Genomic DNA, 17090 nt, shown 5'->3' with positions numbered 1-17090 from the left:
GTTACCCAAATGATGGATAACTCATTTTGGAATAAAACACTTTAATTGGGCTCTAATGTGATCACAACAATTTTGGTCCTGTGACCTTCATCAGATAATCATTCTCTGATGACGCTCACAAGACAGAAATATCTTGATTTTGTTACTGCCCAGTCAATGTGTTTGGTTGGTGTGACACGAGGAAAGACTGAAAGAAAACAGATGAAGAGGAAATGCTCCTAGAAAACTCTTTACTCCGTCTGCTTTTCTTTACAACAGACAACAATATTGAATTACACAGATTAATCTAAAATATTTCTACACAAGCTATTCTAGCAACTAATTAACTAACATTAAAAGAAAATACTCAACACAGAGTAAGATGTACATTTATTTGACTTGAGACACAAAAGCTCTTTCATGTTTGGCAGCAGTGTGACTTGATGAGTCGATAAAACCACCAGCTAGATGTGTTTGCAATGAGAATGTATAGTATGCGACGTGTGTGAAAGTCTCGTGTCTGATGACTGAATACTGGACATATGGAAACATATGAGAGCAGTAAGGCATCCGAGATTTTATGTCATTTTAGCAGGAGATGACCCTAGACGTGACACAGATGCAGCACAGATGTAACTGAGGCAAAGGGTGACAGACAAATGAGGAGCTGCCAGAAGTACCACAGTGTGCCATAACAAGCAAGATGATTCATTTTCACTACAAGTTCAGGTCCAGCCTACCATCTGTGAAGTCAGAGGGGTAGAAAGGCAGCCTGCGGCAAAAGTCCTCATAAATTCCCCGGCCAGCTTTGAAGAAATCTTTACACTGTGAAGATAAGACAAAAGATTACTTTTTAAAAATGAGAAATAGTCTCACTGATGGAGTCCCACCTGTACCACCTTTCGTCAGGAGAATTACGTATCACACTGTAGAACAAGAGCAAAGGAATCAACGCTGTGATATAAAATGAAATAATGTTAAACAAACCAACATATGTTCCACATTATAGAAGAAAAAGCCACTCTATGGCTTGATGACGACACACTAGCGGCAGTATCTTCACGATGATGTGAGCTGGGATGTTTTCCAAAGAGAACTGTACCTTTTTACAATGCAAAGTATCAGACACTTAGATGAAGATGCCTCTCATACAGACCACTCGAAGAAAGGAAGACAAAGAGTTTCCCTGCTGCAGAGTTTAAGTTCATTAGAGTTACCAGCTTTAGAAAGCAGCAATTAACAGCATCTCAGATTAGTGCCAGGAGTTCAAATAGCAGATACATCTCAGCATCAGCTGCTTAGAGGAAAACCTGCGGCACAGACGCCACTATTGAGGAAGAACAATGATAAGAATTTGGCTCAGTCAAGGAGCACAAGGAGTAGAAATCTTTTTTTTTTTTTCCCCCATCCTAGTCCGATTACGATGTCAACTAGGTGAATCTTTGGTATCTGACATTAAAGAAAAGATGGTGGCACAGGGGTCAAACGACTAAAATCGGCCAACACACAACCCCAGGGAGATAGGGGTTGTGTGGCTGTTGATTTATAGGTCCAGGCTGGTTACCTAATGGCCAGATACTGTTTCTAATGAAGAAGCAAAACTGATGGAGCGACTTTTTCTCTGTCGAATCTGGATTTGGGTGCACAGTAACATCACTGTATCACATGTAGGTCGTTCTGCCAGTATTATTTTCCCTGTCTATAGGAGGCATCGCCCCAAAGTAGCTGAAACTAAACGGAGATGAGCATTTCAATTAAACCCATAATCTTAAATTATGTCCCTCTTGATGCATATGGCTCTGTTTTGCTTTTAGGCATTTTGCTAATTTAGTCTGCCTTATCCACAGTGACCTTGAAGAGTAATAAAAGCCAGAGGCTGTATCCAGCTCTGAAACCTCGTTTTATTTTAAACACGCATTGCAATGGACAATGACACATTTAGATTAAAAGTTGCACATTTGATGATTCAGCTAAGACGCTGGTGATTCCACTGGGGGATCTTTGAAAGATCATTTGAGTCATGACCATTAATGGCGTAGTTCTTAAAAATCATATAATCTAAAACATAGCAAGTAAAGCAGCATATTTGGATTTGGATGTACATTTAATGGGATCCCCGTGTCTCCAAAAATGACTGGGAAAGACAGAGAGACGACAGCATCAGTGACGGAGAGAAGACTCAGCATAATTTTACACAAGACAGGAAGAGAATGGTTATAAAGAGTCATGTGATTTAAAAGGAGACGTGAAGTGTTTCATTTTAAAAGATGAGCTTTCAGGTTACACCAGACAGGGAGTAAATGTGTAGCCCTGATTAAGCTTATTAAGCAAATTATCCAATTACCCAGTGTTTCATTTTCTTGTTGAACATAGTATTACGCAATGAAGTGGAACGGATGATGATAGGGGGTGGGTGAGTGGGAAAAGCTCCCAGGAAAATCATTCTGGCCTCATTTGTCATCCTAAAAAGTTTGGATGTCTATGACAGATCAAAGGTATTTACATCACATGTAAACGACTTTTTTTTCTCCAAGCTGGCTAGATTTAGCTACACATGCTTGCTCGACAACGACTGTTCATTCATTAAATCCCTATACATCATGGAATTATTTATTATTGCAAGGAACAATGTGTGTGTTTGTGTGTGTGGGGTGAGGGGGTTGCAATCACCAGCTTTTGGCTCAAGTTCGATAAACAAAAGTCTCAGAGAGGAATTACCGTCCACCTGTTTGCCATTCGTTCTGATGGAGTGAGGGAACAGAAAGGAAAAACATAAAAACACAGCAGCAATTTGACCTTTTTTCTTAAAGTACTGGAAAGTGGTTTGCTGTTGCGGGTGGTCCAGTGTCAATTTTGGATGTGGAACAAGGAGAAGGTGGACTGGCTGGCTTTTTTCCTGTAATTTTCTTTCCTATTTTATCATTTTCCGTTTCCTCTTCATTCCACCTGCTCCCCCTCCCCCATCACTTCTTTCCCTTTTCACTCCATCTGTCTTTCCCCATATAGCCCTCTGTCTCTGAGTGGCACTGAGCCTTTCAAGCCCTGGGATAAACACCTAACAAAATCCTTTGCTGTATAAAAAACAAACAAAAAAAACAAGGGGAAATGTCTAGGAGCTGTGGCATGCCAGTGGCAACATTAGGAAGACATGTCGGTCCGTGGCATTGAGTAGAGCCCCTCTGGAGGTGTGTGTGCACGTGTGTGTGTGTGTGTGTGTGTGTGTGTGCCGGCGAGCACATGCACATGTAACTAAGGCGTGGGGAGTTCTGACAGGACTGTGAGAGATGTAAGGTCATTTACCCACTGAGGAGGCCTGGCAGGAGTTGATGCTGATTGATTAGGGGGAGAGAAAAGATTGAAGAGTCAAGCCAGTCGAGCGAGGAGGAGAGGAGGAGTGAAGGGGGAGGAGGAAATGGTGCTGAAGGTTGACGAAGGGAGAGAAAGAAAGAAAGAAATACAAGAGAAATAAAAATAAATAAATAATTGTACTGTATGTGCGCAGTTCTCTATTCTATACACAATCATAAGGATGTGAGATGATCAAGAAATGAGCGAAAGGTAAGGGGGGATGAGGCAAACGGAGGAAAGGAAGAAGACCTCAAATATAACATCATCACAAGTTCTAACCAATCACAGGCACCATTTCAGGGCACCAAGCACGACTCGTAATGCCTTCACATCACTTCAAAATGTGCGGAAACGTGTCTAATCACCCAGCACTGACACACACTCGCACACTCATAGATTTTCCTTGCTGACCTTGAGGGGTTTATGACTGCGAGGGTCAGTCTCCTCCTTCCCCAGAGCCGTTGGCTTCTGGTTTGCTGCCGTGAGCTGGTGCCTCTGGAACACCAACGCTTCCTTAAACTCCTCCTGTGTCTTTGTCTCCAGGAGCTTCTGCCTGAAGGAGATGTCGGAGAAGAGGGTGGCGAATGTGCGACCCAGCTCCATCGCAGTCTTGGTACTTTTCTACGAAAAAAAAAAAGCAAAGCGATACAAAATTTAAATCACGAATACCTCCTACATTTCTTTGCCGATCATCCGTTTGTTCTATACAGTTGTTTGTATACCGATCAATCACTACATGTGTAACTGCCTGTTTTAAAAAATATATAGGTACATAGAAAGGCAAAGGTGGGCGAGGGGTGGGAGCATACTGTCTTTAACTAGGTTATTTTAAAACTGTGTTTGCGACATACCAAATATTAGAATTAATACCAGCTGCAGAGGTGTTATTGATATGTTTTTCTGTGACCCGGGGCCTGCACTGCAGATATACAAAACTTCAAAATCTCTTTTACAAAGGAGAGACTTTTTCATACTAAAGAAATACTTTTTAATTGCAAAACATATTTAAGTATTTAAGGTCAATAGTTTGCCCATGCCAACTGGAAAAATGTGCTTGTAGAAATTGATGAGCACCCTGCTGCCAACATAAAACTCAGAGGGCAGCATGTCAGACAGGCAAAAAGCTAGAGGAGTTTCTTTGAGGGTAACATTACATGAAACAGTTAATGAAAACAGAACTTTTTTTTTTTTTAAACAAAGGTCATGTCTTTATACCATATTCAGTCTGGTTAAAGAGAGGAAGGAAAAACAGGGGGAAACAGTTTCTAGACAGCTCTGTAAATGGTGGTTGATGGAAATGGTCCATTCTTACACATGCTAGATCACATACATTTGCCAACCAAAGGAATTTCTATCATCATTACCATCATGCCCCTTCAAAGATTTTTCTCTGAGAAGCATTCACCATCAAGGATAATTGAGGCATAATAATGCTTTATGTTTACTTGGGGCTTAGATTAATGTCTCTGAAAATACCATTAGTGGTTCTGATTGCTGCCAATAAGACTGGCGAGGAGGGTGCTGTAGGCACCACTGAAAGAAATAAACATAAATGAGGGTTCATGGGAAAAGAGATAGAAACAAGCAAATATACAGAAAACATAATGCAACAAGCTGAAGCATAACCGATAACCAGGTTTCCTCTTCCTCGACTGACCACCTACCCAGTGGTGAAAATTACATACTTAGGAGGATACCAAAGTAAAAGTGAGGAAAGCATGAAATCTCTCTTCTTCCCAGCAGGATGGGGGTTGGGAAGTAGAGGGTTTTCACCTGGTTTGGGGCAACAATCAGAGTCAACTGAAGGAGGGAGTGAAGTGTGTGTATGCGAGTGGAAAGCTGAGGATGAAGCAGTGGAGGACAGAAGGGATGAGTGGGTTGATGGGAAGGAGAAAGAGTTCATGGTTTTGATGGGAGGGAGGGACATTACAGGATATGGGTCTCTCCAGAAGCTCTTCAGAGCTGAAGAAAAACAGCAAACACAAACACAACAGTGACCCGAAAAGTTCAGCCACAGAGAGGCCCTTGAACTGATTTCAGTTCAGGAGTCAATTTGGCCATTTAGCAGTTCTGACATCATATCTGTCAGTGTTTCCGATATCTTCAGATACATATCTAAATATATGTATATAACGCAGAAATAGACAGATTATATCTTCACAAATAACAACCGTATAGACCCTAAACATCATGCGGCCTAACCAATATTTAATTTGTGGTGCTACAATCATGTAACATTATATAATAATATATAATAGATTTGTGGTTTCTTCTGCTTTGCATTTTGAATTAAAATAGCAGAAAATCCTTTAAAGCCAATCTGTGCATTTTTTGTACAAAAAAAACCAAACAAACAATAAAGATAAGAATTATACTGATTTTATAATTTTATTCAAAAATGAATTTGCTTTGAATTATTTTTTTAACCTAACTGGACAGGTCGACGGGCACAATAAGTGATTTTGCAAGAGCAGAACAATAAAACAGATTTTTAATTACCAGGAAAAATATTTTGTTAAATCACACTGGGCTACAAGTGAACATGAAATGAAATAATCAAAATGAATAAATGAAATAGGAACTAATTAACAAGTGACTAACCAGCGAAGACATAAATCTCATGTATCATTCCCTATGCCTGTGGGTTAGTTACCATTTTGAGAGGGGCCAGTATCAGGATGACATAGCGGACCTCGCAGCAGTTCTCCCCCCAGTTTTGTGGCCTCTCCAGGCGGGAGATGCACACATGACGTTTCTGGAGATGCTTCACGTTGCAGCTGGAGCACAGAGGGAAAAGAAGGAGGTTTTATAAATGTCAACACCTCACTTCACCGTCAGCGCCCTTCATTTCCATAGATTAACCTCTTTCTCGACAGCAACACTTAGACAATATTCAAATATGCCAGGTGAGCTTGCATTCACAGTATAGGAATGCATGTGAACATACATACATAATATTTAAATATCACGTCATGCATATTTAAACATGGTCAGTGTAAAAAGGCTTTTTAAAGATTCATATAATTTCCATGCTCAGAAAACCACTCAGTGATGCTTCCTGGCTTATCATCCTCAAAGACGGCACTCCCATGTGGTAATGTTTGATCATAATATGACGGGTATCACTCAAAACTTTGCATTTCTGTTTATTTTACTTGCCCCCTTTCCTCTAAGAAGGAAAGTATACAAACCACACCAGTGAAAACGCCACCTAGTTCCCAAGATCCCTACCTTACTAAATTTTCACCTCTCAATCCTAGTCTCAGTCGCCTGAGGTTACTTCTTCCTTCCATCCTTACGAATGTCTTTTTCACAGATCTAAATCCAAATGTCACTTGAGTCACTAGTCCCAGTAAAACACTAGCCAATTGAACAGTCTTTGTTACTGAAACTCCTGCCATCTGTTCCCCCCAAAATGAACACACTTTCAAAGTCTCTTAGATCTTTTCCTCTTGGCATCTTGATACAAAATCAGAATATGCTTAGCATTTTTAGACCTGCAACAGAGAATGATTGGATATTAACTGCCTAATTGTAACAAGCGGCACACACGTGGAAGCATCTGCATTTCTGTGTTTCGCCGTTTGTTCATTTATACTTTTTTCCCCCTGATTTGTTACTCGTTTGTATTATTGACATTTATGCACAGCTGACCCTGGATACATTTTTTTAAAAAGAGATTATATATTATTTCAGTTGTACTTGATTTGGTGATGATGTCATCCTTTCCTTTGCATTACGTTTACCACCAGGAAGCCTGTTAACATGACACGAGAAGAAAAAAATATCCACCTGCAGTGACTGAATGCTCCAGAGCGCACTTTGCGATTGTTCTCTGCTTCTTCAGCGTGGAGATGACCACCAATTTGAAAGGTAGGGAAGTAAGTGCAAGTAATTTACTAACTTGCACATTCAGTCAGATAATCGACTATAGGACAGAGCAGAGAAGGCTGTGTTGCAACACAGGTAGGGTGACTTCATTCTCTATGAAGGACACCATACCGCGGCAGCTGTATTCAGCACTTATTGTAATATGCTAAAATCAAAATCTTGTTTTCAATGTGAGTAGTAATGTATGTAACATAAAATACACCTATAATCTATAGTGATGATGAGCGTGAATGTTAAAAATAATCAATTTATAACTACATAAAAGCATAAATGAGTAATAAGAGAAAGCATCTTATAACACATTATTATAAATACAACTCTTTCTCTCGGCTCCCTCACACACATGTACATACACACATATATTTTGCTTACAGGATGCAAAGCCAGGACTGCTGGTACTGGACCCCTGTGGCGGTTGCTGTAACTCCCTGGATCGTCTCTGAAAGCAGGTGAACTGCAGACCAAAAAGTCAGAAGTCAAACAAATGATCTGAGATCAAGTGTCACATACTCGAAGCCCCCCTGAAAAGTGTTTAACTCCTGTGTGTGCGCGTCTTAGAAATCCATGTCAACCCTTAAGAGTAGCTGACTGTAACAGTGTTAAACTCTATAAAAACGCGTCACCACATTAATAGGAGTACCTACTGTTTAAGTTTACAAAATTCATGCATTTGAAAACACAAATTAGCTTAGATTTCATTTTTTAATATGGCCCAAAAGGCATCATTTAAAAGCCTAAAAACATTCAACTGAAATCTTGTGCCTTTTCTGCTGCGCCAAACCTCTCGATGTGTCGTCTACATCAGAAGCGTCTAACAAGCTCGCCTTCTGGTTTAGACAGTATCGCCAGGCTGCGCTGTGTGCACCACGACAAGCTAATAAGGGTGTCCATCCAACCTTGGAAAACACCACGCTCATGTTCACAGATTAAAAAAAACATTTCATTATGCTGCCATGTTTACAGAGCACAAATCATTAAACATGGGCAACTGGGGGCACTGCTGAAGCCAGCTCATTGCTTCCTAATAAGAGGAATCTCCCTTCCGCTGTCTCCCGCTGAGAGTGATGAATAATAGTGTTTTGGGGGACATTCTTCAGCAGCCCCGAATATCCCAAACCCCTCTAGAAGATTCCGTATGTTTTGCTTCGCAACATCCTCTTCAACTCATTAGTACTGAGAAAATTACAGGGTGGAAATGTTTTGTATCGTAAGCAGCGGGGACGATCATTTCCATATCATTCTGATTTTCCCTGCCAGTGGTTTTTCTCTCTCTTATTCCATCTGTCTTTGTCTTTCTCTCCATCACTCTTCTTTTCTCTCCCTCTGCCTTGCCGTCTCATCAATAAAGTATCCTCCATTCATGCCAGAAAATGATGGGCGTCACCATGACAACAGTATCACAGTGCTCAAGGAGTGAGAGAGCCAGGAGGGGAGAAATGGGGTGGGGGGGCAGAAAGATACACAAAAAGAGAGAGAGAGAGTACGCATGTAGATAAAGAATAAGGGGGGAAAGAAGTCTTTAGAGAAAGAGAATGACAAGGATGAAAATGAAACCAGCACGTGGTGAAGAAGAGCGAGAAAGAGGTGTAGGAAAAGGAAAAACAAGGGGCAAAGAGAGAAAAAAGAAAGAAAAGAGAACAAGAGAGATGATGCATGCAGCAAGAAGGCTTTAAACTCTGAAAGAAGAAAATGAAAGCGAGAAAAATAAAGCCAAGGGAATAAAAATAAGTCATACAAAAAGTAAGACTTAAACGAAATGACAAGAAGAGCTTGAGACAGAGGGAGGAAAAAGGGAAGGAGAAGTAGAGGAGATGGACTGGGATTCAATTCAATTAATAGCAGTAAGCCTGACAGCCATGTAATAATCAAAAACCATCCAATTTCTCATTGACGTCAGGGATGAGAAGAGGAGAGAGAGACAGACAGAAAGAGAACAAAAGAAAGATTAAAAGATAAAGAAAGGGGGATGAGGATAAAAGCAAGAAGAGAGAGGTAACAGAAGAGCAAAAGACAAGAAAAAAAACAGAGAAAGAGAGGTAAATGTGTGTAGTGAGGTTATCTGTTGTCCTCTATATCGACAGACTACGTTGTCAATGTCATGCTAAAAGAAGAGAAGCTAATGGCTAAATCGGCTAGCTGCAAGCCTCAATATCACATCCACTTCAGTATGTTTTGTTTTGTTAGCTGCATATGCCTTTTCCAACTGAGAGGCTGCTGCAGTGTAGAAGGAATGGTCATCTTTAGAGTTAAATGCAACAACAGCTAAAAGTATAAAAGCTCTATACAATTATGAGCAATGCAAGTGGTCAATGAGGTGCCTTAAAGAAGGCATTTTTATGATAAACGCATTAAAATAGAAGATTGTGTAACGTCTATGACTTTGATCCAGTAATGACCTAGACTGATGATCTGCAAAAGTTTATATATTAGAATAATCCACAGCTTTACTACCAGCTGTGTAATGAGTGACAGCCAGTCAGAAGGTGTACACTGCACTGTGACACAGAATTAAATATGACCAGAAAGGCAAGCGACGGCAGGTCACTCAGTGCAAACCAAAGTGAATGGGGAGCAAAATGTGATGTCATAGTTCGTTCAGTTTGTTGATTATCTCGTAGCAGCAGAAAAAAAAAAAGATTAAGTGTAGTGCAAGGGAATAAATTGTGTCTTATGTCTCCAGCTCAGGTGATGACAGGAAGAAGAGAACAAGTATTTGTGAGTGATTGCTGACATGATCAGGACAGAGACTAATTAAGAGATGTACATTTGATACTTGTCAGTTATGTGAAGATTTCTGCACGGTTTCATCAGCTTTTGCTATGCAAACACTTCTATTTCCACACAGAAAAGAAAAAAAAACCTGATTCTTACACGCAGCATATCAAATGTGACAAACTTCAATGGAAAATGAGGAAAAAATATGAGGAAGGCAAGACCGGATGGCTGGATTGGTCCCTTTGATCTTTCTGTATTCTTGGTGAATTCTTTAACTGTGTTATTCACAGTTTGGTTGGAGGGAGAAAAACAGATTGCAATTTCTGCAAATCACATGAGGATAAAGCCGTCTGTCATAAATAAGGGAGCGAGGAATCAATAAATATGCTAAACCAGTGAAAAAGATGTGATATTCATATTTTTTTCGGTTTATGTGACAGAAAATCTGCAGAGATGTGCAGGTACAAAAACGCATCGATTCATTAGTTTCCCAGTTGATGTCTGAAAACGGCACAAGATCTTTTGGCAAGGTGACTCCTTGCATTACGCTCAGAGGTGACCTCCAGAAAGCCTCCTCTGTCTATGATGCCTAAAAGATTAACTGTGGTCTTAGCCACTGGTAGACTCGCATCATACATACACAAAACCCCTCAGTCACACACACTAAGACACAAAGAGAAAACGATTGGTTTCCTTCAAAGAGTGTGAATGTTGCAAAGGGCACTATGAAGGAGGTGATGAAAACATATAGGTATCCATCACAGCCAATCACAAGGCACAAATGCTATGGTCACATGGTGAGGAAGGGGCCACTAGGACTGGGTCAATAGTGAAACTTCATATTTAGAGAGATTTAAATTGCAGTGATTTCTTTGGATAGAAACAAATTAAATGTGCAGAAAAAAAATTAGTTATATAATTAGCTTATTAATTAAAAAAAAATACCTGAATATAAAACCTCTGAAAAATAGGTCATTTTTTCCTAGCAAGGACATAATGTCTATTCTAAACTAAAAAATTGTAATTATTTTGATTTTATGCTTTAACCTCGTAAGACCCAAACTCTTTCATGGCATGCATTTTTAATTTCTCTTTGATATTTGGGCATATTTTTACCTGATTTTTGTTTCGAAGAAAAATGAGAGCCACATAGGAGGATATTCGTTTTAAATTTTGATAAAACAGAGGCAGTATATTGTCCTGTGGATATCAGGCACTTGTAGAGCAAAATTTAGTATTTTGGTCTAGACAACCCAAAATGTGATGTCCACATATGTGGACACCAGGTCCTAGGAGGTTAAATCTCATTCAGATGTATGAATTATTCGATCACTTTACAGAACTATCAGTTTTCTTTTTACGCAGAACTGATAACTGCTGGTTGGACCCAGCGTTGACTTGAGGGGCCAATGAAGAGGCATCGATATCTGCGACACGGGGTTTTGCTGGTGTCTCTAATCATTTGATGACTCAATGGATCGACCCAGTCCTGAGCACGGAGAGGAACACAAACGGAATACTGATGGTGATTGGTACAGGAGCAAACGACTGATTGCAGCCTCACGGCGGCTGATGCTGACATTTTCATCCAATTAGCACAGCTTACCGTCATCAAAGAAAACGAAACTTTGAGACTTGTCTGCATGGGGAGAAGGAGGGAAAAAAAACCAAGAGGAGAGACAAAGAGTCAGTTCAGTCACCTTTTCTGGGCAACAGGCTAGCAGTTTTCAGCAAGAAAATGACACGCATACACACACTTTCCTACCGAGCAGGCACACACATAAATATCTCTACTGAACAGAAGCTTCATTTCCTGCCCTCCTTTACCTCATACATATTAAATATCATTTTCCAGAGAAAATCTCGTCTTTGTTAGGCACAGAGAGATCCCATCTTGATTACTGTCTACAGGCTATTAACAAAAATTGGATTTTATCTCCGATAACGGTCGTGTGTTCAGCTGGTCCAAGAAGCCCAAAGACGTCACTGATGAGATCAAGATGAGAAAACTGGCATGTATGGCCACCATATATCATGATAAGTAAAGTGGTTAAATTAATGGTTTCAAATTAGTATTCTGATCTTTCCTGAAAAATGTGCCACAATGAAAACTCATGTGTCTTGCTGTGATATAATAAGGGTAAAACAAAGTCCAAAGGAAAAGATGGCAGCATTCATGGCAGTACTCTCAGGTTAAAAACACGAATCTGTGCAAAATATGTTCTTTGCAAACACAAAAAAAAAAAAAAAAAGACAAGCAGTAATAATCCCCTCCTGGTTGAACAGATGGTCAAGTATTTCTGAATTTCTGAAGAGTTTAAGGGTGACAAAACTCACAGTGTACACAGATGGAGATATACATTTAAATAAGGCACTTACAAAAAACAAAAAGAGAGAGACCTACCCTAAGTTTTCATACTTAAAATAATAAATATGTTGCAGTCTAAATTCAACTGGCAGAAAATAAAAAATACAGCAACACAGGAGGATTATGCAAATCGAGACCAAGTAAAGAGCCAGCAAGATCGATCAAAGGTGACAGCAATTTAGGGAGAAATTATGCTACAGTCATCACAGACAGGGCACACAATCAGCAGCACACAGAGCACTGTGGCTATGAACATCACAGAGGAAGAGGGGAAAATATATTTATACATTATCATACAAAACACTGTCAGTTATTCTGTGGTAGCTGATCATCATTTTGGTCAGCATCCTAAAATCATTTAGTTCTTCAAGTACTCCTAGTTTGTCAAAAATTAGATATTACTTTTAAATTTTGGTGTACATATTAAAAGCGGAAGTAATATTATCATGCGTTGCATCATCGTCAGCGCTGTTCATTATTCCTCTGCACAATCCCGCTCTCCATCGCTGAATCCCAAGACAAAAGCAAAGCAAAAAAATAAAAAACAGCTCAAGTTGGCCTCCAAAAAGAAAAATACTCCTCTGTACAAGTAGGAGCAGGACTAATTATCTCTGTGGGCTTTCATCTTTTTCATTTCTGTAATTCTCTGTTCTTTCGGTGCCTGTTATAATCTTGCCCTGTTCTCTTTATCTCACAGCTGTACAGTATTACACTCCAAATGAGCTGGTCCGCTCGCCAGCCGTAATACCCCACTGTGGCAGAGGGAACCTTGATATGGCAGAAATTAATACCTGAAGAGATATGTCCCGTTGATAACATACTTACGTGCAATATGAATGTATTCCCCCAGGAAAAGCCTTTGTTCCTTCCCAAGAGATATTTTTTCCCCTCAGCGCTGACACGAGTGTTTCACTGGTGAATTCAGGGATTCTACCAGCAATGTGAAAATTCAAACTTTGTTTGAAATGCACCGCTGAACCACTGTTATTAATTTATTAGGACGACCAAATCAAAGAGGTGAAATCCACAGACTACTTGGTAAACATTGTGTAATGCATACTTGAAAGATTAAACTAATTATGAACATTTCTGTATGTTCACATCCTTCTTTGAGCATATTATAGTAGCTTCTGTAAAGTTTTCGTGTAAATGTTTTCTGAATAGCTTCACTATGCTTATTATTAATGACCCCCACAGTTCAGTCTATTATTACCCTATTCCGTCTGCTGCAACTGATGCGTCCTGCTGCGTGATGAGTTTCAGCCTATTTTTAAAGTAGTATTTTGTGTCGCATAATAAAACAAAGAAATTATTGATTATTCGTTGTTTAATTCATAAATAACTCAAAAAAGAATGTAATACTGACTGCTGCTACTCTGTTTTCACAATCAAGCATCACTTGAACAAAATGTCATCCCTTCATTTATGTATTTTTTTTTCATTGATTTTAGAAGCACACAGCCCAGACTTACAGAGGAATCATTTTTGTCAAGATGACAGCCATAAAAAAAAGAAACAAAAAAGGGAAAAAACCTTCCTTAGCCTCTTTGTGGGATATTCTTGAAGAGCAAAAGTGAAAACGCAGCTGCAGCGACCACAGCTTGAGAGTCTTGGAAAGCCATTTGAAAAACTAAGTGAGTGATCGATGACAGAAGTCAATTATCACCTAGCGGATCTGTCAGAGGCGGCTCTGCAGGGTGAGCGTCACACACCGCCCACCTCCGACTATCCATCAACAACTGCAGACACCAGCCCAGCCAGACAGGAAAACACTGGACACCGAGTACATGACAGGAAGCCCTTACACTATGATTACCTCCACATGCTCTTACAGTGGTGAAATCCCACTTATATTTACTCCTATGTCGGCACGGCATTAAATCGAATGTACTGAAAGAAACCATTTTCCACGATTCTTCACGACTTTAACTAGATAGAAAGCAAAGTTTCATTTGCCAAACAATTACTTTTGTGAATGTGTTCTGTACAGCTTGCGGCAGAAAGCAATGCTTCAACAATAGCTACATATTATTATGTAAGAGGGCGGATTTCTCTTGCTCTAATGGGCCGAAGAGATTCGCCTTAACCAAGAGGCTTTGCTACTCAGCCAAGAGGACCTGTGCTGAGGGGACTAAACTAATGTGACAGGGATCTGTAAGCTGACAAATGGGCACCAAACCTAGAAACATGGGTACATTTACCAATTGCATTCATGCATTACAATATAATATTTTAGGTACAACCGTTACTGAACATAGTTTCAGGTCAAAATAGAAAAAAAAAATGTTTAAATGTATGTGAGACCTAATAAAGCTGTTACTTTTTTGCTTTTGCTTCCCCAATTAATTCTGCACTTCGAAACTGTAGCCTTCCCTTTAATATTTAATTGCTTTAATATTCAGGAGGAAAAAAAATGAACGCCTGCTTTAAATTGCACAAAAAAGTAAAAACGATAAAGCTAAACTACCTAAAAATAAAAAGGAACATTGATGTCTGTGTGTGCAGTATATGGTGGTGTGTTGAAGTGTAAAACATCCACTTTTCGCCATGCTGAGTGCTATTTTTGTCCACCTAAAAAAGCTGTGGGTCAAATTGGCATCCTTGGTACAAACATCAAAAACTTTCCTTTGGGTATTGAAAGCTCCTTGAACCATTCTCAAGTCTATCTGACAATTCTGCTGCAGAGCCTGAGGTACAGCTTATTTATTTATTTTAGGTAGGCGATGACATGTGCAGACGTCAGATGTTTTTAGGTCAAGTGTCAGATGCTATGGGTCCTGGTCTGATTGTGGTTAGGCACAGATAATGCATTGTACTTCTCCATCTTGTGGTTTGCAGATCTCTGTATCAACTGTATCTCAAAACAAATTAGACAACATATGACTGTGTTTACATGCATGTCGACAGAATCCTTGCTCACCGTTGACCTCCTGTGCTCCTGCATCTGTGAAAAGCATGCTCATCACCTCCTCGAAGTTGCACCCGGGCTCTAAAGCATGGCTGTCCTGGCCCACGTGGTGCAACATTCTCTTCAGAACATCGTCCAGGGACGCGGCTGTCTCATCCAGCAAGATGCTGGCCCTCGCCAGGAAGCCATCCAGGTCACGGTGTGCCCGAACCTCCTCCTCAAAATTCATCAGCTTCACATACTGTGGAAAAACAATAATTCTTTCAAGTCTGAAATAGTTTTAAACGAGATCCCGTGTTGAGAATGCAAATAAGTTCAATTATAAAAGAAAAGAAAACAATGTCAAAATGCATCTAGCCTAGTTTCTGCAGAATTGTACCCAAAGGAAACAAACTAGATTTAGTTTTAATGTTTATATGGCAGGGTTTATTCTCCTAAGGCAATTTTCAGTTTCAACTTTATTTATATAGCATCTAACCACAAATTATGTGAGTGCACTTTACCAAGAAAGCTTGAAAATTGTCAAGGTAAACTGAATATCATGGTAAACCCTGGCTATAAAACTGAGCTAAGCCTTTATATTATTTTAAATAAATAAATAAATAAATAAATAAATAAATAAATAAATAAATAATCCAATTATTAGATACATTTTATTTAATATCTTAAGATATAAATAAATTACATTTCTAGATATAATATCTAATGTTTATCAAATTACATTTTTGAAAATCAAGAATAAAATAAATAAGCCTTTAAGGTGATTTTAGTTGTTAAAAAACAAAACTGTATAACTATAAAACTGTTACAAACTGTTACTTTAAAGACAAACTGCTGAACCCCAATTCATTTTAGAATTAGATCACATTTCTTACCTATTTCAGAATGAGGGCAGATCTAAGATCTTACTGACTTTTGGATTGCAGTCAAATATAAAAGAACCCTAATAGGTTTGAGTTTATTGCCTTAAATCCTTCTGAGCTCTTCAAAATAGCAGAACACTGCCAACAATCAAAATTTTATCAAAACTGTACTAGTGCTGTCCACGATCCAGCTCAAGGGAGACGGCTGGACAAAGAAACCAACACAGCTCCATTAAGAGCCCAGACACCCACCAGTCATTGATTGTGTGATTGACAGAAATTCTGAAGATGAGTGGATTTCCTGCTGTTTCTTTTAAGCACCAAGCAGAAAGTCTCCGTGCTCTTCACAGAAAAAACATGTATAGGTATTTGTGCAAAGAGCTCTCTATATAAATTTGATTTTGTTTTGTTTGTGCAATCACAGAAAGCATCGGTCCTGGGGCTCTTATGCAACTCGAATGAAATGATTAAAAAAAGTAAGAAACAAATCGAGTTCATTTTGCACTTTTTAAAAGAAATTATAAAGCGAGTCATACAGGGCAGAATGTGTGGTCCAGTAGTTCATGTGTTAATTCAAAGGTTATATTTTAAATTGCTCATGAAGGAAGTGAAAAATACCCACCTGCAAGCACAAGCATAAATGAAAATCTATTTATGGACCATTGCAAATAAAAAAGATCCATAACAAAATTCTTGGCTAGGACTTAAGGACGGGAACATGTGAAATTAATAAAAAGCAGAGGGAGAGAGCAAACAAACAGAACTGTGATACAGAATGAGGAGATTAGAGAAAAGAACCAGGCAAGCTGTTGGTAGGAATGAGGCACAACAAACCGAAATCTCTGACAGGCTCATAACGGGGAAGACTAACTCTTGACAGGTTTGGTCACCAGTTCAAACTAATGCCCCCTCAGGGTTGCTTTAAACCCTTTTACCTAATTGGCACAGAGACATTTGTTTACTGCATCACTAATGATTTACAAACCTGTAGTAATAGTAATCTTATTCCCCTAAATTT

At 39.3% G+C, this 17090-nt stretch overlaps 1 protein-coding gene across 5 annotated transcripts in view; it reads right to left on the bottom strand.

Annotated features, from left to right (window-relative positions):
* slc4a11 (solute carrier family 4 member 11) overlaps positions 1-17090 on the bottom strand; it is a 101967-nt gene that overhangs the window by 18309 nt on the left and 66568 nt on the right. For 4 of the 5 annotated variants that reach the window (XM_014335949.2, XM_014335951.2, XM_014335950.2 and 1 more), the window contains exons 5-10: positions 15222-15450; positions 11540-11572; positions 7591-7672; positions 5981-6104; positions 3739-3948; positions 720-804 (exon numbers count right to left, since the gene is read on the bottom strand). In XM_014335949.2, the coding sequence (XP_014191435.1) occupies positions 720-804; positions 3739-3948; positions 5981-6104; positions 7591-7672; positions 11540-11572; positions 15222-15450 (763 nt within the window). The remainder of the gene's footprint in view (positions 1-719; positions 805-3738; positions 3949-5980; positions 6105-7590; positions 7673-11539; positions 11573-15221; positions 15451-17090) is intronic. The other variant, XM_005929644.3, reaches the window with a different exon arrangement.

Source organism: Haplochromis burtoni, unplaced genomic scaffold, assembly GCF_018398535.1.
Source record: "Haplochromis burtoni strain Fernald_Lab_line unplaced genomic scaffold, NCSU_Asbu1 Contig_119, whole genome shotgun sequence".
Taxonomy (NCBI): Eukaryota; Metazoa; Chordata; class Actinopteri; order Cichliformes; family Cichlidae; genus Haplochromis; species Haplochromis burtoni.
This window is presented reverse-complemented; position numbering and strand designations above follow the sequence as displayed.